The following is a 26,020-nucleotide window of genomic DNA, read 5'->3' on the forward strand; positions in this document are numbered from 1 at the left end:
GAGAATTTATGCCTTTGAGCTGTGGTGCTGGAGAAGAGGATTGAATATACCATGGACTACCAGGAAAACAAACAGGTGCATCCTAGAGAGGGTGAAACCAGGCTGCTCCTTGGGGGCAAGGATTCTGAAGCTTCGTCTGACATGCTTTGGGCATGGTACAAGGAGGGACCAGTCTTCAAAGAGGGATGTCATGCTTGGAAAGTTGGAGGGACGGTGCAAGAGAGGATGAGATGAGATGTGTTGATTCAAAGACTAGGGTAATGAGGTTAGATGTATCAGAGGCAACAATGTTAGCACAGGATAGAGCAGGGTTTAGGGCTGTTGTACATATAGGGTCACTATGAGTCGGAAGTGACTCAATGGCACATAATAACAACATGTAAACATGAAGTCCTCTTGGCATGATGGTTAAAGCTCTTGGCTTAGCAAACCAAGAGGCTAGTGGTTTGAATATGCTGGCTGCTCTGCAGGAGAAAGAGAAGACAACAATCTGCTTCTATAAAGATTGATGGCCTTGAGAACTCTAGGACAGTCCCATTCTGTCCCCAAGGGTCCTGGCTCTTGTACGTTGTGCTGTAAATCATTTTATGTATACCTTGTGTTTTCCACTAACTTATAGCTTTACATTTCTATATAATTATTAACATTTAGCTTGGGTATGGATTAAAAATTTTCCTTTTCTCCTCCTGTGATGATCTTGAGGTCTCTATGAAATTAAGCCCTTCTTTCTTTGCAGGTAATGTACAGAAGGATTCTGCAGCAGGCGGGATTTATACAGTTTGCACAACTCCAGTTCCTGGAAGCTAAAGAGCTCTTCAGGTAATTCACGGTGTTGGTAGCAAGACTTTCATGACACTGTCCCTATTTATACATGTGTATGATGTACTCTCTATGGCCAGAACCTTATGTCAGATGAGATGTTGTTGTGGAAGTTTGTGTTGAACATAGAAGTAGTGTTAATATTAGTAAATAACTCATGTCATTGATGCTCGCCACTCTTCTTACCCGTCTTACCTGTAATCTTAGTTTAACATTCTAGTGTTTAAAGGGGATGGGAGGTTATTGAAGGCTATATACAAGAGTTCTGTGAAGAGTGGTTAAGGACGTCAAGATTGTTTAGCCAGGAGAAGAGAATTCTGAAGCATGAAGTTGATAACACTTAATGGCTTCTTAGGAAAATACTGTTTGTTCACTCTTTTCTCTAGAGATTTAACAAGATCTGAGTGTGGAGGAAGAGCGAGCTCTTCCTGGGAAACCTATGAAAGCTTGTATTTTTAAAAGATATTTTGAAAACAGTCTATTCTTGGGCATAGAAAAGGAGATGCACTGACACAGCAGCTACACAGTGTGCTCAAATGTGTCAGGGGTGGTGAGGCTAGCACGTCGTCCCTGAGATCACTATGAGTCTAGACTGACTCGATCAGTGGCACCAGGCACCAACAGCGTTTCTGGCTCGCTCTCTTAGGAAAATGGCTTTCTCTTGTGAGGTCCCTTCTGACATGTTAACGAATTCTGTATCTGTAGGTTGACCTCCCATGGGGTTTTCTATCCTCTTCCCTCTTGCTTTCCACCACCCTCCTTGTCTCTTGGAAAAGGGAAGCTGGAAATAAGAAGCTGTGCTTGTTTCCTCTCTCTCCTTTGCTGTCATGTCGTGTTCTTCCTGCTGCCCTTTCTTCTTGGGCCTGTGTACCCAGTATCTGCATGCTTGCTTTCTCATCGGTCCTTGGAGAAGATGAAGTGCAACCTGCTAGAGTAGTCTTTAAATATCCTAAAACATTGCCTTATAAAGTCTCACCAGCATAGGTTCTGCACAATTTAAAATCATCAAAACAAGCTATGGATGTAGCCTCAGACTAGATTGCTTTGAGATCAGTAAAAACATGAGCAGAAGTCCTATCTGCAGCATATGCCCCCTTTCCCTAGTGTAGGAGGCCTGCCTTACATTCTAGGCGTGTGCTTACATCCACAGGGTGTGAGTCTTGCTCTTTTTTTAAAAAAAATTTTTTTTTATAGTTCAGAATGAAGGCTGCATAGTGGAGTGAACCTGGGGGGAGGGATTGTAAAACAATGAAAGAATTTTTCTTTTACTTTTCAAAGGGAAGAGTGAACTGGGAGGGGGAGGTGGGCAGGGAGAAAAGTGCAACAGTGAAATATGGAAATCTAAAGTCTCTGTAAATTTTCATTAAAATTAATAATAAAAAAATTTTTATTGAGATTTTAATGAAAGTTCTTATACAGAATTGGATTTCCATTCACTCATTGTTGCACATTTTCCTCCCTGCCCTCCCCAGTTTGCTTTTCTCTTTGAAAAAAAATTCTTTCATCGTTTTACAATCCCCGCCCATCCCCCAGTCCACTTTACTATGCAGTTCTTACTGTGCACTGTTGTCATGTACGTAATACCTAATCATATATTCCTTTTAAGCAATTCTATCCCTCATCTGTTTCATTGTAGTGTACGTTATTTATCCCATCTTTTGTTAGTTTTCCCCTAACCTCCATGTCAGTCCTGTTTTATAACAGTGGCACTATACAGTATTTGTCCTTTTGTGACTGAGATATTTCACTCAGCATAATGTACTCCAGGGTCACCTATTTTGTATAATGTTTCATGAGTTCCTTGTTTTTAAGTACTACATAGGATTCCACTGTGTGAATATACCACAGCTTCTCTATCCATTTGTTTGTTGATGGGCAGCCTTACTCTTTTACAAAATTGTTTGGAAGTTGCACAGCCTTCTGAGTAAAGAAAGGAGTTGGACATTGAGTGGCAATGTCTTCTGTAACTTTTTTTTTCTTTTTTTTAAAATTTTTTATTTTATTTATTTTTTTTTTACAGAGGTTTTGGATTTCCGTTCATTCATTGCCGTAACTTTTAAAACTAATTTCTGGCAAGTGTGAAATCTAAGTGCTGTTATTAAATGTTCTTAGAAAGATGGGTAACTTGGTTTGAATAGATTTTCATCTCTTTACACCTAAGATCTTTTTCAGTAAAACCTTGATTTTTTTTTTTCTTGGCAATGTTGAGAACTCCCTCACTCCGATAATAAGTGTATCCCAGTACATTTTCATTATTTCCTTGGGTTAATTAAAAACAACAAGTAATTGGGAATGGATGGATATACAACATTCTTAGAAAAGTTCACTGTAACAGAGTATAGGGCCTGTTAGTCATTAAGACAAGATTTCTCTACTTGGCATTCTTCAGCCTTAAACCATCATTCAGCTTTTTTAACAAAATGTGACTGAGTTGGTTAATATTTGAAGAATAAAATCCTAAAACAGAATCCTGCTATCTTTTTTCTTTGAGCTGGGTTTAATCCTTAGAACTCTTCTCAACATGATTCGATAGGCCACAACTTTTAACATTACTATGAGTAAGATAAAAACCTCTTTAACATCCATGTCATAGGGATATATGCTATGTGTCTCTTCTTGTAGCTACTAAATCTAATATGCAACGATGTTCAGTGCATCCTTCATTTATTAATTTGCCTAAGTATCTAAGTTCTAGGATGTAGAGTAAGATAGTTTTCCTGCTTCTGTGATGTACAGCATGAATACTTCTCTGTCGTATAAATGAGCTGGTGTGGGATCATTGTAGAGCATAGAGTTAGATCTGCCAGGAAAGAAATCTTGTTTAATAGACTTCATTTTCGATCTTCTGTAATAAGCACTGGTGTCCCCAGTACAGAATCATGTCATTGGCTAGGGTTTCTGAATTGCATCACTGGACATTCCGGGCCAAGAGTTCTTTGTGGTGAGAATTGATTTCATGAGCTGTTATCATTGGAAACAAGAAGAGCAGGCTTGAGGGCTAGGGAAGATAGGGAGCAGCAATGAATTAAAGGTGGAAATGCCCCTAGATACCTAATGATACCATGGTGACCTTAGGACACCGACACTGGTCATCTGAGTCTAATTCTAATGGTGTGCTCTTGACTTTTGTTGAGTGTTACTGTGAAAATAGCCCCAGAAATGGTTCTGCATATCATTATAAAACCACTGATGAGGAAATGATAAATTGTGGTTGTTTGGTTTGTGGTTTATTTTAAATAGTCTTCTATTTATATACATTTCAACAAATCTGTCTAATTTGGTCCAGGAGAAGTATTGCTTTCAAAGCTGAAATGCTCTTTTTTTAAAAAAAGAAAATAAACTTGTTTTTCAAAAGTTTATTTTCTATTGATTTACATAAAAAATTCATATACATTGTGTTTCACACATTCCTTCATTCACATTGTGTTTCGTATGACCATCCCCACACATTGTGTTTTAGAAAATTAATCACCATTGATCTGTGTCCACTACCACCCCCTCATTTCAGATCCCCACTAGATGTTTCCTAATTCCTCATCCCTTCACCCACCAAACTTTGCAACCCCGTGAACAGCTTCTCTGATCCCTCCCCTTCCTCCTTTGGAGGATTAGTTAATCCTTCTGCTTTTACAGTAATGGTCTTATGTAATATTTGTCCTTATGAGACTGAGTTATTTCACTCAGCCTGAAGCTCTTTATCCTCTCCCATGTTTTATTGTATTTTCCCCCCATTGGTCCTGAGTGCTGAACAGTAGTATTCCAGCATGTGAATGTACTACAGTTTCTCAGTTCATTAATTTATTGTTGAACATTTGGACGTTTTCCATTTTCTTGCTATTATGAATAATGCTGCTGTGATTATAGCTGTACAGATCTCTGTTTCTCAGTTCTGTTTTTCTAGCAGTGGAAATGCTGGGCCATAGGGAATTTCTTTGTTCAGCTTTTTGAGGAAATGCCAAACTGCCTTCCAAAGTGGTCATAACATTTTACTATCTCACCACTAATGTATGAGAGTTTCAATCTCTCTACATCCTAACATTTATTGCTTGCTTCCCTGTTAAACTTTGCCACTGCTACTAGGGTGAGATTGTATCTCATTGTGGCTTTGATTTGCATCCATCTGTCTTACTGCACATGATTTTGAGCATGCTTTCATATGTTTGTTGACTAATCGAATGTCTTTCTCCTTGAAAAGTCTTTCCATGTCATTTGTCTGTTTTTTAATTGGATTATCTGTCTTTTCCTTGTGGAGGCCCAGGAGTATTCTGTAAACTTTCATTACAAGACCATTGTGTGAGATGGACTTCTCCCTGTAGAAAGTAGCAGCAAGATCCTCCTCTCACGCCATACACAAAAATTAACTCAAGATGGAACAGAGACCTGAGGAAAAAGCCCCAGAACATAAGATTATAAGAGACAAAATGGGACTAAACTTAGAAGGTCTGGCCTATGATATAAATAAGCTAGCAAATGCAGCTAGAAATGCACAACCAAGAGAGGACAACATCAATGAATGGACCTTTTAAAGATTAAGTCCCTTTGTGTGTCAGAAATGTTTTCCAATAGGAAATAAGAAAGCCTACTGACTAGAGAAAAACATTTGGTGATATAATGCTCTTTTCATCAGTCAGTGACGTCATATCCTCTGGGTCCTTTTTGGCTGTGGTTTTCTGAGATTCTGGTGCTGAATTTGATGTTCAGATCGTATTCGTTGTTTGACACTCTCCATCACCAGCTTTGTTGCGTTGGGATTTCCCTCATAGTGTCCCCTTCTCTGCTTTGGAATCAGGTGGTGGCACATGGTGAGCAGTACTTTGCTGCACTTGCAGATTAGACTCGTCACTCTGACGTGCTTTCCCTGAGACCCAGCTCCCCGTTGATGTGTGCACACGCGCACGCCCTCCAGTGTTGTTTTGTGTGCCTATGTGTACTCTTTCTCTCTTTTTGCTTCATTTAGTTTGACACTGTAATTGCAGAGGCGGCCAGCTTGATGTCCGGGAGCTGATCTCTCTCTACCCCTTCCTGTTGCCTACCTCCTCTTCATTCACACGGTCTCACCCTCCTCTTCATGAGTATGCAGACCTGAACCAGCTGACCCAAGGGGACCAGGAGAAGATGGCCCAGTGCAAACGCTTCCTCATGAGCTACCTGAACGAAGTCCGCAGCACAGAGGTAGCAAATGGCTACAAAGAAGACATTGACACGGCTTTGCTCAAGCTGTATGCAGAGGCTGACCATGACAGTCTGCTGGACCTCCTGGTCACTGAGAACTTCTGTCTTCTAACAGACAGCGCTGCCTGGCTGGAGAAGCACAAAAAGTGAGTGTTCCCTTCCCAGATGCCTTCTCTCCCCACTGCCCTTTGCCAGGAAGACTGACAGTACCTGAAGCAGCTTGCTTAGGCTGTGTGAGGTTTGTGTTCCAAAGAGGCTTACCAGTTGCCTGCCATGAAATCATAATGACAACAGGAGCAAAGAGCTTCTCAGAAAATGGTCTTTAGACTAATTGAAAGAGTCTTGGAGAATATTAGGGCGAATAACAATTCTTTAATGATGTCTGGCCCAGTTTGGAATAAGTAATAGGCTTTATTAGTAAATTAGTAAATGATTCTTAGTTTTCCTCCTTATTCTGTCTAGGATTAGTCTGTGAAAGAAACCATGTGTGTTGGTAAAATTCATAATGCACATTTATGAAAGGAGCAGATTTAACAGGCGGGTGGCTGAGTCTGATTTCTACCTGATTCGTAAAGGGAAACTGTGTCCATTGATAATATCCATTGTTGTTGTTGTTATGTGCCGTCGAGTCGTTTGCGACTCATAGCAACCCTATGCACAACAGCCCTAAACCCTGCTCTATCCTGCGCCAACCACACTGCCTCTGACACACCCATCCCGATTACCCCAGTCACCGAATCAATCCATCTCATAGAGGGTCTTCCCCTCCTGCGCTGTCCCTCCACCCTCCCAAGCATGATGTCCCTCTCCAAGGACCCGTCCCTCCTGGCAACATGTCCAAAGTATGTCAGACGAAGCCCCAGAATCCTTGCCTCCAAGGAGTAGCTTGGTTTAATCCTCTCCAAGATGAATCTGTTTGTTTTCCTGGCAGTCCATGGTACATTCAGTACTCTTCTCCAGCACCACAGCTCAAAAGCATCCACTCTCCTTCTGTCCTCCCTAGTCATTGTCCAATTCTCTGATGCATAACAAGCGATTGCAAAGACCATGCCCTGTATCAGGCGCACCTTAGTCTCCAGAGAGACACTGTTGCTCCTGAGTACTTTAGAGAGGTCCCTAACAGCAGACTTTCCCATCGCGATACGCTTTTTGATTTCCTGACTGCTGGTGCCAAGAATGTTGACTGTGGAGCCGAGCAAACTGAAGCTGTGAACAATCTCAATCTCTTCGTCATCCATCCTGATGCTGCCAATTGGTCCAGTGGTGAGAATCTTTGTCTTCTTGACATTGAGCCTCAGTCCACACTGAAGGCTGCAGTCCTTGACCCTCTTCAGCAAGTGCATGAGGTCCTCCTCAGTTTCAGCAAGCAGGGTTGTGCCATCTGCATAACGCAGATTGTTAATAGATCTTCCACCAATCCTGATGCCACAATTCTCCAAAATTCTCTATGGATAATATCCATAGAATAAAAATAACTACATGCCACCATCTATGCTCTTCTCCCTTTTTTCCCCCTCCTGTACCTTTTTACATTTTTCTACCAATCACTGAGTCTGATGTTTATGATAAGACTCAGACTTTACACACAATTGTGAGGTTTATTGGGGAAGTAGGTTGGAGAGTTGAGGACGCAAAGACTGTCACACAGTGCAAGTCCAGATTTAGTCAGCATTCCCAAGCCAGATTAGCAGTATGACATTGTTCTTCAGTTTAGTGAAAACAGCTTCTCAACCAGTGAAAGTCTAGGTTCAGTTCAGCAGCACAAGTACAAGAAACCTCTGGTTTCCTCAGTCATAGTTCTAGTGGTTTAGTGGCAAGAAGTTGCACTGCAATCCTGATGGCACACTGAATCCACCAGCTGCTCAAAGGGAGAAGGATGGGCAGTCTCCTCCAGTGCGATTAATTGCCTCTGAAAACCTGCTGGAGGGTCCGCCATGGGTCAGTTCAGACTCGACGGAACCCAACAACAGGAGCCTGACCCATTGCTAAAGAGCCTTCATGGCATAATAATTACTTGTTTGCTAATTGAAAGGTCAGTGGTTTGAACCCTCACGCGACTTTGTTGAAAGATATGACGGTCTGTTCCCATAAAGATTTACATACTCGATCGAGAGCGCTGTGGGACAGTTCTCTGTCCGAGGATTGCCTTGGGTTAGAACCCACTTCACAAGTGGAGATATTTTTATTTATTTGTTTTTGAAGCCTATTGTTTTGCATGTGGTGGGTGGTTAATACATGCTGACTGAGTTGACTAGGGCCAGCCAAGTTCCTTACTCTGGGCAAATAGATGGGTAGTCTAACCTATCTCAGCGTAATTTGTAATCTTTAAAAATGAAGAGTTTGCATAGTTCTCAAATTCTTTTTAAACAATGAGATTTGTATTGGTTTGTGATTTTTCTTATGTATTTGAAATGGGGAAAGTAGAGATCGAATATTGTAGAGACCATGTGATCCCGCTCACAAGCCCTGAGACAGCACAGATTTGTGATTGGCCTTTATGTGGTGTTGGCTCTTTGAACAGTTCCTGTCAGTTACTTGTTTATACTGCAGAATATTGTTGTTGTTATGTGCCATCAAGTTGCTTGCAACTCATAGTGACCCAATATACAAAAGCCCTAAACACTGCTCTATCCTCTGCCAACCTCACCATCTCCAACACACTCTTTCTACCCTAATCACAGAATCGATCCATCTCATCAAGGTCTTCCTCTCCTGCACTGTCCCTCCACTCTCCCAAACATGATGTCCCTCTCCAAGGACCAGTCCTTCCTTGCAACATGCCCAAAGTATGTCAGACGAAGCTTCAGAATCCTTGACTCCAAGGAGCAGTCCGGCTTCACCCTCTCCTGGACAAACCTGTTTGTTCTTCTATCAGTCCATGGTATATTCTACGCTCTTCTCCAGCACCACAGCTCAAAGGCATCAATTCTCTTTCTATCATCCCTAGTCACTGTCCAACTCTTCAATGCTTAGTATGTAGTTGTGAAGACTATAGTCCGGATCAAGCACACCTTAGTCTCCAGCCTGATGTTGTTGCTCTTCAATACCCTTGAGAGGTCCCTGGCAGCTGCCTTTCCCAATGCAATTCATCTCTTGATTTCCTGGCTGCTGATACCAAGAGTGTTGACTGTGGAGCCAAGCAAACTAAAACTGTTAACAATCTCAGTCTCTTCACATCCATCCTGATGCTGCCAATTGGCCCAGACCAAATGCCATGGTGTCAGTTGTGACTCAGAACGCTCCCACGTGTACAGAGTAGAATTGTGATCTATATAGAGTTTTCACGACTGATTCAGAAACAGATCCCCAGGATGTTCTGCTGAGGCTCCTCTGGGTGTGTTTGACTGCCAACTTTTTGGTTAGGAGGTCAAGTGCTTAACCCCTTGTACCACCCAGGGACATCATTATTTTGTTTAGAACCCAACCCATTCCACTACCATCACGTCATTTCTGACTCATGGTTACCCTCCATCCGGCTTCCAAGACTGTAAAACTTAATGGGAAGAAATTGCCTCATCTCTCTCTTAAGGAGCACTTGGTAGCTTAGAACTGCTAATTTTATGGTTATCTTTTTAAAGCTTAACCTACTGTGCCACCAGGGCCGGAAAATACAGTGATGCCTCACGGTTGTTAACCAGGTTTCTAGGATCTGGGGAGCGAGTGTAATTTACCATGTTAAAGGAAAGAGAAGGGGTCAAACTCGTACTTTGAGAATTAATAGTATTTGCTCTTTGAGAGGAAAAAAAAATTAACATCTCGTTTTGTTAGCTTCCTCCAGTTACCAGCTGGGGAGGAGGAAAACTAGGAGGGTGGTGCCTGTGGAACTCAGAAAGCAAGCTAACAGTTCACTGGCCAGGCCCCGCCAGTGTTAGTGCTAACCTTTTCCATTTATACATGCGGAAATGGAGGTTTGGAATGTTAAGCTACTTGGTCAAGGTCATAGGTCTCATAAATTGTAAAGCCAGAGTTAGCTATCAGGTCTTTTACTCTGGAAACTCTCCCTCAGCTCTGTGCCTCCGCAGTACCTGGCAGTGCTGGCAGCTCTTGCTCTTGTGCATTTTTACATAGCGTACCTGTCAGATGTTCTTTGAACACCTCCTGACAGGTTAGTAATTTTAACTGAAGAGTCATGAAATTAAGTTAGTATTTTAAATAAATGATAAAGCAATTCCATATATCATTTTCTAATGCATAACTATAGTTTTCTTTTGCTGCATATTTTAGACTTGAGTAAGATCCTTTTTAGAAATTGAATCATCAGTACAAGTGATCTGTGGGTTATAAATACCTGACTCTCATACAACCCATAGTTGTGAACCAACTTCATAAAGCCTACTACAATAAACATTTGCGATATATCCAGTGGTTAGTGATAACAAGTGAACACTACTTTGCAACATGCACCAAAACATTATTATTATTACTGGACTATGTTAGATGTTTTAATGTCTTTGAAGGTGTTTCCTTAATAGTTTTTGTTGATGCAAAGAAGATGTACATGGTTTAGTGTATATACCAAGACAGATGTCTGATTAACAGACCCAAAAAAATAAACTGTCTTGATTGTTCTGACTTTGTACAAATTTAACTTAAAGTAGACTTAGGAAAGCAACTCATTTATACCAGGGACCCTCTGTGCCTTAATAAACAAAACATGAGCATCAGGGAGGAAGGAGGAGGGGGGAAATGTGCAATAATGAGTGAGTTAAAAAAAAAAGCTGTTAGAACCTGGAACAAAACATGTGAGCATCCCTAACATCTCTACTTTGTTGTTCCGTTACAGTTGAATGGAAACACTCAGTGTCCTGAACCAGCGATACCACTGTAGGTTCTGTCCATAGTTAGGTGGGTGGTGGGGAGAGCATGTACTTACCCAGTTTTTCAATTTTTCCCCCCTCAGGTACTTTGCACTTGGACTGCTCTATCATTATAATAACCAAGACGCTGCTGCAATTCAGGTCAGTTTAAAAGCATTTTAGCATTATTTCAAATTTTATATCGTTTAATGTTTCTTTTAAAAAATTCATAAATTGATGTACATCCTTTTACACAAGACATACTGGTTTTGAAAGTCACTTCCTAAAGAAATGGTGGTCAAGAGCTTTGTTTTCTTTATACCTCTGTAAAGAACACTTTCAAGATTGAGTTTATAAAAATTAGGAAGATAAAAACACAGTTTCTTACTTGGCTATATGGCATCTGTCACTGCTTATGAGGTGTTGGCTGTGAATAACACTGTGGTTTAGAAATTCCACTGTTAATGACAGTAACTATCAGAATTTCTTAATGACAGAATTGAAGCTGAACAAGGCAAGTCTCTTGATGATTCCGTCACTGGCAGTGATGGAGCTGGGATTTGAACCAGTGGTCCTAGCAGAAATTTTGCCCCTGAATTCATGAATGTGGAATAGATTTGTCAGCATTGTCAACTCTGGAAAAAAACACCTGTGTTTAGTCTCTGATTGTGTTAAGAAACTATCATAGTAGCCTACTTACAAAGTTGTTGTTGTTAGGTGCTGTCAAGACTGGTTTGATTCCTAGTGACCCTGTGAAAAACAGATCTGAATCCTTTCTTATCCTGTGCCGTCCTCACCGTCTCTGGCACTTGAGCCCATTAATTCAGTCACTGTGTCAGTCCATCTCGTTGGAGAGTATCCCTCTCCTTTGTGACCCTCCAAGCAAGAGTCCCTTCAGGGGGTAGCCTGCTAGCAACATGTCCACAGTGTGAGAGACGAAGCTTCACTATCTTTGCCTCCAAGCAGCACTGCAGCTTTCCTTTTTCCAAGACATATCTCTTTGTTCTTTGGGCAGTCCATTGGATATTCAGTACTTTTCTCCAACATCACAACTCAAAGACATCAGGTTTCTTTCTGTCATCCTTACTCATTGTCCAGCTCGGATGCTTAGCAAGTAATTGAAAAGACCATGGCCTGAATCAAGCACACCTCGGTCTTCAAACTGACATCATTGCTTTTAAGTATTTTGAAGAGGTCCCTGACAGCAGGACTTGCTGAATACAATACGTCTCCTGGTCTGGTTTTATTGTTATTTTTTTCCTTAAAATAATAAATAGCTAAGAGCATGTATTAGATGCCAGATAAAATTTTATGTTTTAAAACATGGCATCCTAAGAATTACAGCTTGATGTAAGTGTAATAGCAACATTGACAGAGCTATATATAGAGAGATATTTGCAAACTCAATGTGAAGTATATTTATATATGTAAGGCAGAATTCTATCATAAAAAATCTAAACAGCTTAGACTCTGTGAGCTTAAGTGATGAGGCTTAGGGCTTTCAGTGTTTAAGCGGCTAATACGACAAAGCATACTGCTATAGAAATTACAGCATTTTAACTGCCTGCCCAGTGTCTTGGGCTTCTCACTGGTGGGGTGGTGCTGAAGTGCGACAGGTGAACGAGTAGATAAGTAAGGAATGCTGCCAAGGTGGTGAACTGCAGAGTGAGTTCTCGTGTGTATGTCAGGTCTTCTGTCATCACATGCGAGGGTCTGAACTGAAATAGTAATAGACCAGGCATGACAAAAGCTCTGCAGCTAAAGAGTTGATGGTAAGGTTGACCTGATCCCCCATGCAAAAGACCAAGCTTCTAAAACATGACAGCTTCTCACCATCACAGAGTCTAAAAAGAACTTCAAAAATTATGAGGAAGATAAAAACAGCACATGGCTGGTGGTTGTAGGTGGATTGCTTCCCTCTGTGCCAATACATTGTCAGTGATTGTTTTTTTAGCTCACAGATAAGCATTTTTAGGGTACCCACCTGAACCCACAAGTTGTAGTTACTATTCTATTTGGGTATAAAAAGAGGGGAAAACCCCTTGGTACTTGATTTTTTAAATTACCTGAATATGTATTCTACATTTTTTCATTTCTCTGGAGGGAGGTTGGGGAAAAAAGAAAGAGAATTTATTTAAGTAGTTAATGTTTTCCTACTGCCATTAAATATGAAAGGCTAAGTCTGTGAACCTCACAGCTCTTCTAACCAAAAACAAAAATGTCCGTAACTTTGCATTTCTTTTTACTTTTTTTCCTCTGTAGTTATGGGTGAACATTGTCAATGGAGAGATTCACGACTCGACTCGCTCAGACCTCTATGAATATGTCGTCGATTTTCTTACGTTCTGCTTAGACCAGGAGCTGGTGTGGAAGTATGCCGACTGGGTGTTGCAGAAAAGTGAGGAGGTTTGTGCTTCACAAATGCATTCTTTTGTTGTTTTTTTTTTTGCCTGATCATAACTTGATTTCAAGTGGGGAGTAAGTAAACTACGTTTCAGTCTTTTCCCTCTGCTTTATTTTCTTAAAAATTATATTTCTTTTTAAGCTTGTGATAAAATACAGCATGAAATTGGTACTTGAACATTTTTTCAGATTGTGGTAAAATAATATTACATAAAATTAGTCATTTTAATAATTTTAAGGTGTATTGCTAGATGATACTGATTATATTCAAAGAGTTGTGCAGCTATAGCACTATTTGTACTATTTCCCTCCACCCTAGACAGCTTTATTTTCCCCTGCTCACTAAAACCGTCTCTTGAACCATTGAAATGATTCTGCTCTTACAAAAATTGTATATTTCTGTGCTACAGAGCCCAGAATATCCTTTTCAGAATCTTCTTTCTGGGCAGGAAAAGCATAGCCAGGTGACTTTCTTCACGTCCTAATAACATGACGTGCTTTTCAGTCACTCCTGCTTGACATTAGCACTGAATCTCCTTGGATAGAGAGAGAGCCTGGACACAGGCAGGCTGCTGCCTTGTCTGCACTCTCCGCCCCTTTTTGAGTATTGTGGTCCTTGAGGAAGTTGGGGACCCTGAGGTCAGGACTCTTCATCTCTTGAAAGAAATGATGACCATAGCAAAAAGTACTTGTTGGAAGGGCAAAGTTTTTAATAAAACTCCATATATGAGTGGGGGAGATGAAATTTCAGTTCCCACCATTAAAAAGGTTTACATTTCCTAGGCTCACTTTGGTGAAGCAAAATCAGCTTTCTGATGCGGGCCTGCCTCTGTTTCGCTGACCCTCTGCCTTTCCTAGCGTGATGTCCCTCCCCAAGGAATAGACTCTCCTATGTGGAAAGTGTTCTCCTTAGTGCTGTTCTAACAAGATGAAAGATCAGAGTCCATGCGCTCTGTGTATCTTTTCCTCCACCTTTATGGGCTCCCTTCACATTAACACACCTGCAGAATACACCTCAGCACACTCATGCACAATACACACACTTACAGCATGGATCTGCCAGATTCCAAAGGTTTGTTAGGCTCTACTCACCCACGGCGGTTAAACAGATTCCGATTCATATCTCAGTCCTCTATTGAGTTTCCAACACGGTGTATCTTTTTAGGAGGAGAGTGCCTGTCTTTCTTCTTGAGCTGCTGGTGAATTCAAACCTCAGACCTTTTGGCTAGTAGCCTGATAATGTTATTCACTACACCTCTGTGAATCATGGCCGATATGTTATTCACTACACCTCCATGGATCATGGCCTTATCTGTAGAGAGTTGCGTCGTTATCCTGAAAACCTTGACTCTCTAGCAGTTTGAATCCAAAAGCAGGTCAGCTGGGGAAAGACTGACAGTTTCTTCACATGCAATAATGGCCTTGGAAACTCACTGGAAAATTACTTAAGTGTTTGGTTCTGACTCCACGGCAATGAGGGATTTTTTTTTAGCTCTTCTCAGTGTTAATATAATAACAGGTAAGATTTATAAAATAGTAAATACACATATTACACCAGGCACTTTATATGCCATCTGTTTTAAATATCACTAACTTGGTGGGAGTTTTGGGTGGGGCAAACATTTACGTGAACCCACTCAGAGGCTCCTCCAATACAGTCCTGGCACTCATCTGCTTCTGAAAAGTCAACACTTTGCTGCACTGCACACATGGGGTGCTTGTCCCCAAGAGTCAAAGTTGACTTGACCGTGAAGAACATAACCCCTCAAAATAGACATTATTTACCAATAAGAAAACTGAAGCTCAGAAAGGTTAAGCTTCCCAAAAAGGTTACCCTTTCCAAAAGTTGTATTGTTATTAAAGTTGAGACATAAATCAAAGCTAACAGAACCTAATCACAGTTATAAGAGCTGTACTGTGTATTTCCCATGTTTTAGCCTCTGCATGTTTGTGCGTGAAAGAGGAAGACAGACACAGTAAAAAGTGTACACAGATAAGTGTTCAAGAGAGGTCCAGCAGAATTTACTCCCCTTTTTAGAATTCTGTTGAAAACTGGAATGCCTTCAATATGTCTCAGCTGATAAGCATAGGAAGGCAGTCTGGCACCTTGTTGAGTGGCTTAAGGCACCAATCCTGCATCAACCATCTGTCTGTCACATCCACATACAGGATGAACAGTGTCCAAAGAACTGGGAGCTTGCTGTACCAAATCTTCAGTATTTTAAAATATTCTTTCCCTTACTTTTTAGCAGCTGACCACCTTGAATGATCTTTATGTTAAAAAATTGTTGCTCCTGGTTTTCAAAACTTGGTATTAATAAATAAGGGCTCTATTCTTTAGTACCTATCTTTTAAATAGAAATTACAGTGAAATTTAGGACAAAGGTTTCCGAATTCAGGCTGCCTCTCCTATCTACGGCCTTTGTCAGTACATTGGCAGTGACTTTTTTCCTTAACCCTATATCTATAGTGATGATCTTACCCAAAATGTGAATGTGCAGTAATGAAGTGAAGCTCGTGATTTTGGAAATCCTAGTAACGCCATTACTACTCTTATTTCAGGTTGGCGTTCAAGTTTTCACGAAGAGACCTTTGGATGAACAGCAGCAGAGTAGTTTTAAACCAGACGATGTTATCAATTGCCTTAAAAAGTACCCAAAAGCCCTTGTTAAATATATGGAACATCTAGTAATAGACAGAAGACTTCAGGTGAGCCCTTCAGAAACTTCGACCAAAGTGTATGTTGTAATGTCCCAGCTGACAGTTTAGAAATGGAAGTAGATGTTAAACCTTTTGGGTGAATGGCTGGCTAATGTTTTATGTTCCACGGGGCCCTGGAGTCTTGTGGAAAGAATCCCAGGTGAATAAGCAGCTCTCTTCTCACTCTCCATCTCATCTCCACTCTGCTTGCATTTTCTTTCATTCTGGCTATTACCCTTAAAGGAAATGAGCAGGACTGCATTTTTCTGTAGAATATGTAAATCCTGTTACTCACTCTTCTCCAGATGAGAATCCGTATATTTAAAAAACACAGCAATTTCCACAACAATTTTAAATTCATTTCTGTGTTAAGAATTCTGAGATGGTGTTGATGCAACCAGTTTGTGCTGTGAACGGTCCTTTATCACCTGGCTCCCTCGCACCTCTCAGAGCACTGCCTGATTGATTTTTATGGCCCTGAGGCCTGCACGCCTGTGAACGCTGTTTGTCTGCTTGCACTCCCTGTGTTTTGCAGAAGGAAGAGTATCACACCCACCTAGCTCTCCTGTACCTGGAAGAGGTGTTGCAGCAGATACCCAGCGCCGGTGCCAAGGGGACAGCAGACACATCCGAAGCACGAGCGAAACTACAAAGTCTGCTCCAGAAATCCGACCTATACAGAGTCCACTTTCTAATAGGTGAAGATGCTTGCAATATTCTCTCCAATTTATACATTTCTGTTAGAATGGGAAGTAGAGAGAAGCACTTGGTCGTTATTCCATGAATGCATGGTGGGCTTGGGCAAAGCTTCTCTAGCACTGAATTGGACTTTTTAAATTGATAACATCAAATCTGTTTTGGTAGATGCTAGAAATTTTTGGAGAATTTATCAACCATACTCTCATTTAAATGTCTTTATTCAGTTTTTGGTTTTTTGATTAATTATTCTTAAAAAAATACATATTCTGTTTTATATATATAAATACAAAACACTTGTCATTTCAACAATCTTTACATCTGCTGTTTAATGGCATTAACTTCTTTATTCTCTTTTGAAAGACTGATAGCTCCACTGGATAACTCCAGTATTTTCCCCAGTAGCTTTACCAGCAGACTCTGTGTGTCCCCAGGCTGCTTGCTCTTGGGCTGCTCAGAGCTGGAGGCCTGTAGAGCCTTAAGCTGAGGAAGGCGGCGCAGGTAGCGCCAAGGCAATTCTGGCTTTCAATTTCTGGGGCAGAGAGACTACGTTGTGCCAAGTGCCACAAAGCATAGCGTTTACTTGCAGTAAATAGAGTTAACTGATCTCTTGCTATGTTTGACAACATAGAATTTCTGGACTTAAACTTACTGGAATTAGTAACAAGTTTTTCTTTAGTGTCTTTTTTTTTACCCTTATTTCTAATTTTATGTCAAGCATAGTTCAGCATGTATGATTGTTATTATTATATGATGTTGAGTTGGCTACGAGTCATAGCAACCCTATGCACAATAGCTCTGAATCCTGCTCTATCCTGAGCTAATATCACTGTCTCTGACACACCTACCCTCGTTACCCCTGCTATTGTGTCAATCTGTCTCATCCAGGGTCTTCCTCTCTTACACTGTTCCTCAACGCTTCCAAGAATGATAACCGTCTCCAAAGACTGTTCCCTCCTGACAACATTCCCAAAGTATGTGAGAATGAGCTTCAAAGTTTTTGCCACTAAGGAGCAGCTTGGTTTCACCCTCTCCAAGTATTCTTGACAGTCCATACGTTTACTTTTCATCTCCAGCACCACATCTCAAAGGCAGCAGTTCTTCAGTGATCTTTGATCATTGTCCAGCTCTCTGATTCAGACCAACTAATTGCAAAGACTGTGGCCTAGATCAGGCACACCTTAGTCTCTAGACTTAACATCCTTGCTCTCTGGCACTCTGGAGGGGTCCCTGGTAGCAGATTTTCCTTATGCAGTTCTTCTTTTGATTTCCTGACCTCTGGTGCCAAGAGTGTTGATTATGGAACCTAGCAAGCTGTAATTGTTAACAGTTTCAATTTCTTCTCCATCACGATGCTGCCAGTTGGCCCACTGGTGAGAATCTTTGTCTTCTTGATGTTGAGATGCAATCCATATTGCAAACTACCGTCCTTGAATCTCTACAACAAACACTTCAGACCCTCCTTCATTTCAGCAAGCAAAGTTGTATTTGCATTATAACACAGGTTGTTGATGAGTTTTCCTCCAATCTGATGCCACATTCATCCTCATAAATTCCAGCCTCTCAAATGATCTGTTCTGCATACAGATTGAAAAGGTATGGAGACAGGATACATCCCTGACACACTCCTTTTCTGATTTTGATTTGAGCATTTTCTTGCTCTGTTCTGACAACTACCTTCTGGTCCAAGTATAGATTTCACATGAGCACAGTCAGGTATTCTGGGATTCTTATTCTTCTCAAAGTTAGCCACAATTTGTTGTAATCCACACAGTCAAATGCCTTTGCATAGTCAATGAAACAAAGACATTTCGCTGGTACTCTTGCTTTCAGCCTAGATCCATCAGATTATGGCAGTAATGTCTGTAGTACCATGACCTCTTCCAGCTTATATTTCTGGTAAAGTACTATTCCAGTCACTTTTGAATAATCTTCAGGATTTTGCTTGCATGTGTTATTAATTATATCATTCTATAACTTCCGTATCAGATCACCTTTTTTTTGAATGTGAATAAATATGGATCCCTTCCAGTCAATTGGCCAGCTGGTTGTCCTCCAGATTTCTTGGCACAGCTGGGTGAGCACATCCAGGGCTGTATCCATTTGTTGGAATATGCCAGTTGGTATTCCATCAATTTCTGGGGCCTTGTTTGTTGCCAATTCCTTTAGAGCAGCTTGAACTTGCTCCTTCATCACCATTGCATTTTGAACATAAGTTGTTTCATGAAATTATTTTGTATCAGCCAGTTCTTAGATTTCCACAAAAACCATATGAAATAATTCCTATTATTATGTCCATTTTTACAGGAAAGTAAATTGAGGCTTAGAGCAGATACCTCAGCCCAGACTACTAGCAGTAGAATGAAGACATGACTTTGAGTTTTCAATGTTTCACATGAACAGTGTTTTCATCAGGGCAGACATTCTCTTAGATACACCATGTAGTCACTCGCAGCCAGTATCCATTCTGATGAGTCATTCTCGTTGCTAAATATTTTTAAGTCTGATAGTAGTCATGGATCTGTTGATGAGTGTTTTTGTAAGTCAGCCTTTTGAACGTGTGTAGTGTGTCATTGTGCTCTGTGAATGTGAAGATGTGTGAGATTTAAGTTTTGTCCTCAGGCGTCTCATACATCCATGAGAATGAGGCGTAAGGGCTGGAGGAGGTTCTCTACTCTGCCGAGGGAGCAGGGGACCCCATCTTGGGGTAGATGAAACAGGGACAGCCTCCTGGAGCAGTTACAGTTTGAACAGTCAAAAATGATAAACCTGAATTTGCAGATAAGACTGGGAGCATACAGGAAAGGAGGGTGCCCTCCACAGTGCTGCAGAGGGTGCTAGATGTAAAAGGAAATTCCTCACCCCTGGCTAGTTAGATGACCTCGGAATAGATCAGACCAGGGAAGTTACAGTAATGATTACTGTCCAGCCTACCCTGTCAGAGTGATTCAAGTGCATCAAATATGAGTGAGGTGATAATGTGAGAAAAGTGTAAATCTCTGTGAAAGTGCAAATGACATAATTTCTGTAATCATCTTTTCCCTTCTTCCTGTGCCTTAAATACACTAACAGCCACTTAGCAATGATTTGTTGACATTTCACTGTGAGAATGACTTTGATGTGTCTTGAGGCTTCTGAGAGTAGTGCTATAGTTAACTCCTTTGCTATAAGACTAGTAATGTCTGCATTGTCCACAGACCTGAGCGGCGATTGGAATGCCTTGGTGCGGCCAAGTTCAAATGCAGCATGCCTGTTATTTGATTGTTAACTTTGACCCCTGCAGTAGGAGTTGTCCTTGGAACATATCCCCTTGTAGAGGGAAGAACTTCTGTTATATTCCTGTTTTTCAGATGGGACGAGAAGCAAAGTACATGACATGGCCAAGTCAGGGCAGGGCCTTTGCCAGAAGGGATGCCAGTTTTCCTTATAAGCTAGAAGCTTAAATTGTAAGCGAAGCAAGACCCTTAAATTATATAGATAGGAATTTTTACAATTATCAACTCATTGTTTTCAATGAAATATAGTTTGACTAAGAGCAAAGGGGATCACCTGCCTTTTTGAAGGGAGGGAGTATTTGTCTGCATGTTTATGGAGATAAGCATTCTTCTCTCAGGCATAAGATACTGTTTGGGGGAAGTAACAGTGATAAGTTATTTGGGGCATGGTTCTTTGATAGGCTTCACTGAAGCCTTCTGAGACATGGAACATTTGTTTTATTTATTCTGTTAAATATTTATTCTGAGAGCTGCCTATGCTTAAAGAAAGGAATCCATTCTGTTTTGTTAACACGCAGATTGAAAACATAAAAACACAAGAAGATCTTATCTTAGTTGTTCTTTCAAAAGCTCATTGCCTGCGAATGAGCACCAACCGTAAGTTGCATGGAGGGAGAGAGAAAGGCCACCTTTCTTGCTCGGCATTGCTGGTGGATTCAAACCTCCCGGGATGCTGCCTTTTTAGCAGCTCAGCTTCCCGTGGAAGCCAGCAGAGCTCCCTTATTAGTCCTCTAGGTGGCAGTGTTTAGCAACTTGTAGGTGACTTTTGCTTTGCTATTTCTAACCCTACTTGGGAGAAAAATGAGCATTCTCTCCCGTGTGATTTTCAGCTTCAACTCCTGGTGGGTCAGCTATGGGTCATTTGTGACTCAGTGGCAGTGTGTCTCTTTTATGATAAGGTTAGTGGGAAGGCAAGCTGCGTTGGACAGGCATGCTGAGCGGTTGTGGTTTCGCCCTGCCCATCTCTAAACAGCAAGTTGTGTTTCACAGATAAAATCCAGGGCACTGGCCTGCACATGGAGAGCGCCATCCTCCACGGGAAGCTGGAGGAGCACGAGAAGGCGCTGCACATCCTGGTCCACGAGCTGAAGGACTTCTCTGCTGCCGAGGACTACTGCCTGTGGAGCTCCGAGGGCAAGGGCGCCTCTTGCCGGCAGCGCCTCTTCCACCTGCTGCTCTCCATTTACCTCGGCGCCAGCCCCTCAGACTGTGAGCTGGTCGTGGCCGCCGTGGACCTCCTGAACCACCACGCCACAGAGTTCGACACAGCCCACGTTCTGCAGCTGCTCCCCGACACCTGGTCAGTCCAGCTCCTCTGCCCGTTCCTTACGGGAGCCATGAGGCACAGCATCCACACCAAGAGGATGACGCAAGTGGCGCTAGGCTTGGCTAAATCGGAAAACTTACTCTACAAATACGATAAGGTAAGTGTGTGACAAGCTAGCTTCTTGGCCAGTTGACATTTGTTGTTGTTGTTTGTTATGTGCCATTGAGTTGTTTGCAACCCATGGTGACCCTATGTACAATAGCTCTGAACCCTGCTGTATCTTAAGCCAACTTTATAGTCTACGTTGATAACCCCAGTCACTGAATCAATCCATCTGATTGAGGGTCTTCCTCTCCTGTGCTGTCCCTTCACCCTCCCAAGCGTGATGACCCTCTCCAAGGCCTGGTCCCTCCTTGCAACATGTCCATAATATATCAGATGAATCTTTAGAATCCTTGCTTCCAAGGAGCAGCCTGGTTTCACCCTCTCCAGAATGAACCTATTTGATTTCCTAGCAGTCCGTGGTATAGTCAATACTCTTCTCCAACACCACAGCTCAAAGGCATCAATTCTTCTATCATCCCTAGTCATTATAGATTTTACTTATGGGAATTTACCCCCCTTCTCTGTGATTAATTCACATGTATGATTCTGCCCATAGAGAAGCTGAGATATATGTGCATAGAGTCAAAAGCTGGGCTGGCAAGTCTGTTTCCTCCCTTTGATATACCGATGATCAAGAGAAAGGTTTGGGAAGGCTAAGGGAAGGATTTTGGTGGGTGGTGGTGTCTGCTCAGTTCGACAACTAGTGCCCCTATTTGACACAGCAGAACTGCCTCACAGGCTTTTCTAGCCAGTTGTTTTATGGGAACAGATGGTCTTTTCACTCTCAGCTAGTAGTTTGGAACTACTGCTCTTTCAGTTAGCAGCCAAGAGCTTAAGCACTGTGCTACCAGAGTTCTCTCAAGGGAAAGATGGTATCATAAAAACAGCCAGCACAAACTGGTTGTGTAGGTTGTGTAGTATGTGCCAGCTGTTATTTTTAGTACTTTACTTCCCTGATATAATTTCATTATCATCACTTTGTGCAATGTTTACCATTATTACATCCATTTCACAGAAGAAGAGACTGAAGCACAGAGAAGTCACACAGTTAATAAGTAGAGGAGCCGAGATGTGAATTCCTAAACAGTTCAGAGCTCCACATACTTGGTTTCTAAGCTCTACTTTCCCTTTGGGAATATCTTTCTTGTGAGATCCGCACCCTACCTGACTGACTGACTGATATTTCCAAAGATGAAGCTGGAACCTGATCGTGTGTTACTCTCTCACTTCAAAGTCATTTCCTCCTCATTGCCTGGAATGAGCAGTCTAACTACTTGTTGTTGTTGTTGTCGTGTACTGTCAAGTCAAAACTGACCCAAACCTGACTCTCTGGTGAGTTTTCAGAGGCACAGGAAGAGATTGCCTATCTTTCTTCTGCAGAGAAGCTGGTGGATTCGAACTACGTGTCTTTAAGATTGCAGCACAGCTTCTTACCACTAGGCCACCAGAGCTCCCTCACTCTTGAGCTGAATTCATAGTTCACCTGTCTCCTTGTCATCTCACACCATTTCACTCACATGTCTTCGCCTTAGCACATGGAACCACCAGATGTGACAGCCTTTCATACCTCCTTGCCTTTATATGTACTGTTCTTCCACCTAAAACATTCTTACGTTTTCTGTCTTGTGCCTGGTGAACACCTACTCAAAACCCAACCTAAATACTTTTCCTTTTTTAAACCTCCTCATGCTACATAAGCAGTTAATCACTTCTTTTGCCTGCCAGCGTTTGTCACTTGTGTTCATACTTGTCACCCTGTACTAACTGCACAGTTTATGACCCACTTCAGTTCTATTGTCTATGGGGTTGCCATGAGTCCTGCTTGACTCAGCACCACCTAACAACAACAGCAACAACTACTGCTACTAACTAGACTGATTCTTTCAGCGTAGGGAGCATCGTTTATTCCTCTCAGTACCCTTAGGGCCAAGCCTGGCATATGGAAGGTATCTAATAAATGTTTGTTGAATGACTAATGAAACTTAGGAATGAATGATGAATATACATATTACTAGTTTATCCTACAAATAGCCTGATTTTTCTAGGTTTCCACAAGTTAGCTTGTACACTTTTAAAATTGTAAAATTTAAGTCCCACTTTCCAGACAGGGACTGATGGAATTATATCTCACTTTTGTTAGTTACTTCTAAAGAAACAAAATTATGTTTTCTGGGAGCTGTCAGGAATGTGCCCTGGAAAAGGAGCCAGTGCAATGTGAGGAAGGCTAAGTCTGACCACCGTTAACTCAAAAGAAGAACTGTCTCCATCAAAATAGCATACACAGTACCAAACAGATAGTTACAAGGGTAGATAAACTCCCTCCTTGTCCCATACCTACTAATGACTGGATTTGATATTTGTTGCAGATCGACATATAGACATTACTTTACTCACAATTGTGGGGTTTATTAGAGAAACATGTTGAAGTGAGTTGGGGAAGGCAAAGGATATACAGTGAAAATTACAAGTTTAGTAAACAAGCTAAACACAAGTTAAGAGTAAGACACAATTACTCAATTAGTTCGGACAGCATTCCAATCAGCAGGTGAAATGCAGGTTCAGGACGCCTCTGGTTTCCTCCATCATCCACCACCCTTTGTGTCATACAGTCGCAAGTCAGCTTTTCCCGCAGTTGTCCAGTGAGCAAACAAGTCTGACTCTGTCTCCTGGTCTCTGTCAGGCTATACCTCACACAGTCTCTCCAGTGTGGCCAAGTCTCTCCCTTCCATTGTCCTCAAAGCTGTCGATGTTAAAGACACTGATCCACAGGTGAACCATGTGTCAGCTGGAGACCATACCTCCATATGGGGTAAAAGCAATGGTTGTAAAGCCATTTTCTGAAGTGCTAACACCACAGCCCCTCACTAATGGTATGACTGACTGAGTTTCTTCTCTCTATCTTGTTTGCCAGTCAGAGGACCAGAGAATCTGATGATTTATAAGGTCTTATTCAGCTCTAGTATTACATGGATTTGTTACAGACCCCACTTAAAAATAACAGAACTCAGGCAAGGATTGCCAGGAGAGGCTTGAATTGAAAGTTAAGCAGTATATGACTTGACTGAGTGAACAGCAGTTGGTCACTGAAATGCAGAGTTCCGTTGGTTTAGTACAAAAGGTTGGAGGTTAGAACTTACCAGATGCTCTGAGGGAAAGAGATGTGACTGGGAGGATTTACAGCCTTGGGAACCTTACAGGGCATTTCTCACCTAGCCTGTAAGTTCACGATGAGATGGAATCAACTAGAAAGCAATGAGTTTGGATGGGTTACTAACAGTAATTTTATTTTTATCTCAAAAGGTTTATTACGATCTCTCAAAAAATTAAACATTAAAGTGATCTTCAACAGTAACAATACTTTCTAGGGGAGAAAGTATCACCTCTGAGTTACTGGAAAGAAAGAGACTTATGTGAATACTATATGTGACAGAGTTCTTGGTCTTTTACAGATGAAATTAAAAGGAAGCTCAATTCAGCTCTCAGAAAAAAAGCTCTGCCAGATGTGCCAAAATCCCTTTTGTGAGCCTGTGTTTGTTAGATACCCAAACGGTGGTCTTGTCCACACCCACTGCGCTGCAAGCAGACACACGAACCCAAACTCACCCAACCCTGGCAACCGGACTTGAAACAAACCCCAGTCGAGGACTTCAAGGTGACCTCTGAGCCTGTCACCAGGCCTGCTGGATGCAGAGCACACAGAGCCAACTGCACTTTGTGTCCACCGAGAGAAGGGGTTCTATCCTGGGTGCTGGGAGACTTCAGTTAATGTGAAACAGGGACTCTTAACTGCTGACCACTTTATATGAATGTAAATGGAAAATACCTTAAAATGCTGAACACAGAGACATTCGACTATTGTCCAGGTACATAGTAATTTTTTTTAAAAGTCTCATTTCAGGAGGTAGAGAAGAGCCTTTACTGTGCTGTCCAGACGCATTGGATTGCCACCACCTTTGCACCTTGGTGTCTTGAGACAGGCGTTTGTTTGCACTGGAGATATTTTGCTTCCATGTGACAAAGAGAAGAAACTTCTCTCCCCGGGGCCTGGCCAGCTGCAGGGCCCTGGTGGTGGGCTGGTTTCACTGGGCACACCTGTTCTTCCCGTGCCCATCCATTCTCCATGCACGTGCACAGCCATTTGGGGCATCCTTGTCTGCTCTTGGGGAGTACAGAGTGGGCCCTTCTTTGCCCTTCAAGATGACTGATCTGAAGGAAGTATTTATGTTCTTTCTTTCTTTCCGTCCATCCCTCTCTCACGGCTGAAAAGACTCCTCCCTCTACCCAGGCACTCACTTTCAGGTGACTTTATAAGCTCCCAATTGCATAGTAAGTGAAGACCTGTTAGAAATGAATAAAGCCAGAGAGAAGCAGCTATCACCATATTGGAGACAGTAGCAGTGGCAGGAACAAGGCCGTGGCCACGGGCCCATCTGTATGCCATATTAGCAGCTGATTTGAAACTCTGTGCTTACACCCTAAACCAGGCCTTCTGCCTTTGAGTCGGTTCAGACTCACAGTGACCCAGGAGACTTGCCCCATAGGGACAAGGCTTTAAATCCATCTGGAAACAGACGTGGCTGGTGGGTTTGAACTGCCCCCTTGTTGGTCAGCAGCCAGAGTCTTGACTCACCACCAGGGCTCCTCTGTGATTAGCACATTTACGTAATAACAGCCTTTGAATTTAAGTCTTATTTGTATGTTTTCTGTTATTAATAAAGTCATCTATTCATGAGAGCTATGTATTTTTTTTCCTTATTAAAATGTACCTCCTACTCAGTACTTGGAGG

General features: G+C 41.8%; 1 protein-coding gene across 1 annotated transcript in view; it reads left to right on the forward strand.

The window, feature by feature from the left end:
- The window catches only part of TGFBRAP1 (transforming growth factor, beta receptor associated protein 1), a 48,766-nt gene extending 23,905 nt beyond the window's left edge, over positions 1-24,861 (forward strand). Inside the window, exons 4-11 of the mRNA XM_006883841.1 lie at positions 737-819; positions 5,796-6,137; positions 10,892-10,949; positions 13,050-13,193; positions 15,753-15,899; positions 16,426-16,588; positions 20,852-21,285; positions 24,683-24,861. Coding sequence (XP_006883903.1) covers positions 737-819; positions 5,796-6,137; positions 10,892-10,949; positions 13,050-13,193; positions 15,753-15,899; positions 16,426-16,588; positions 20,852-21,285; positions 24,683-24,859 — 1,548 coding nt within the window. The 3' untranslated portion in view covers positions 24,860-24,861. The remainder of the gene's footprint in view (positions 1-736; positions 820-5,795; positions 6,138-10,891; positions 10,950-13,049; positions 13,194-15,752; positions 15,900-16,425; positions 16,589-20,851; positions 21,286-24,682) is intronic.
- The last annotated feature ends 1,159 nt before the right edge of the window (positions 24,862-26,020 follow it).

Source organism: Elephantulus edwardii, unplaced genomic scaffold, assembly GCF_000299155.1.
Source record: "Elephantulus edwardii isolate Elephantulus edwardi_28Jun2011 unplaced genomic scaffold, EleEdw1.0 scaffold00030, whole genome shotgun sequence".
Taxonomy (NCBI): Eukaryota; Metazoa; Chordata; class Mammalia; order Macroscelidea; family Macroscelididae; genus Elephantulus; species Elephantulus edwardii.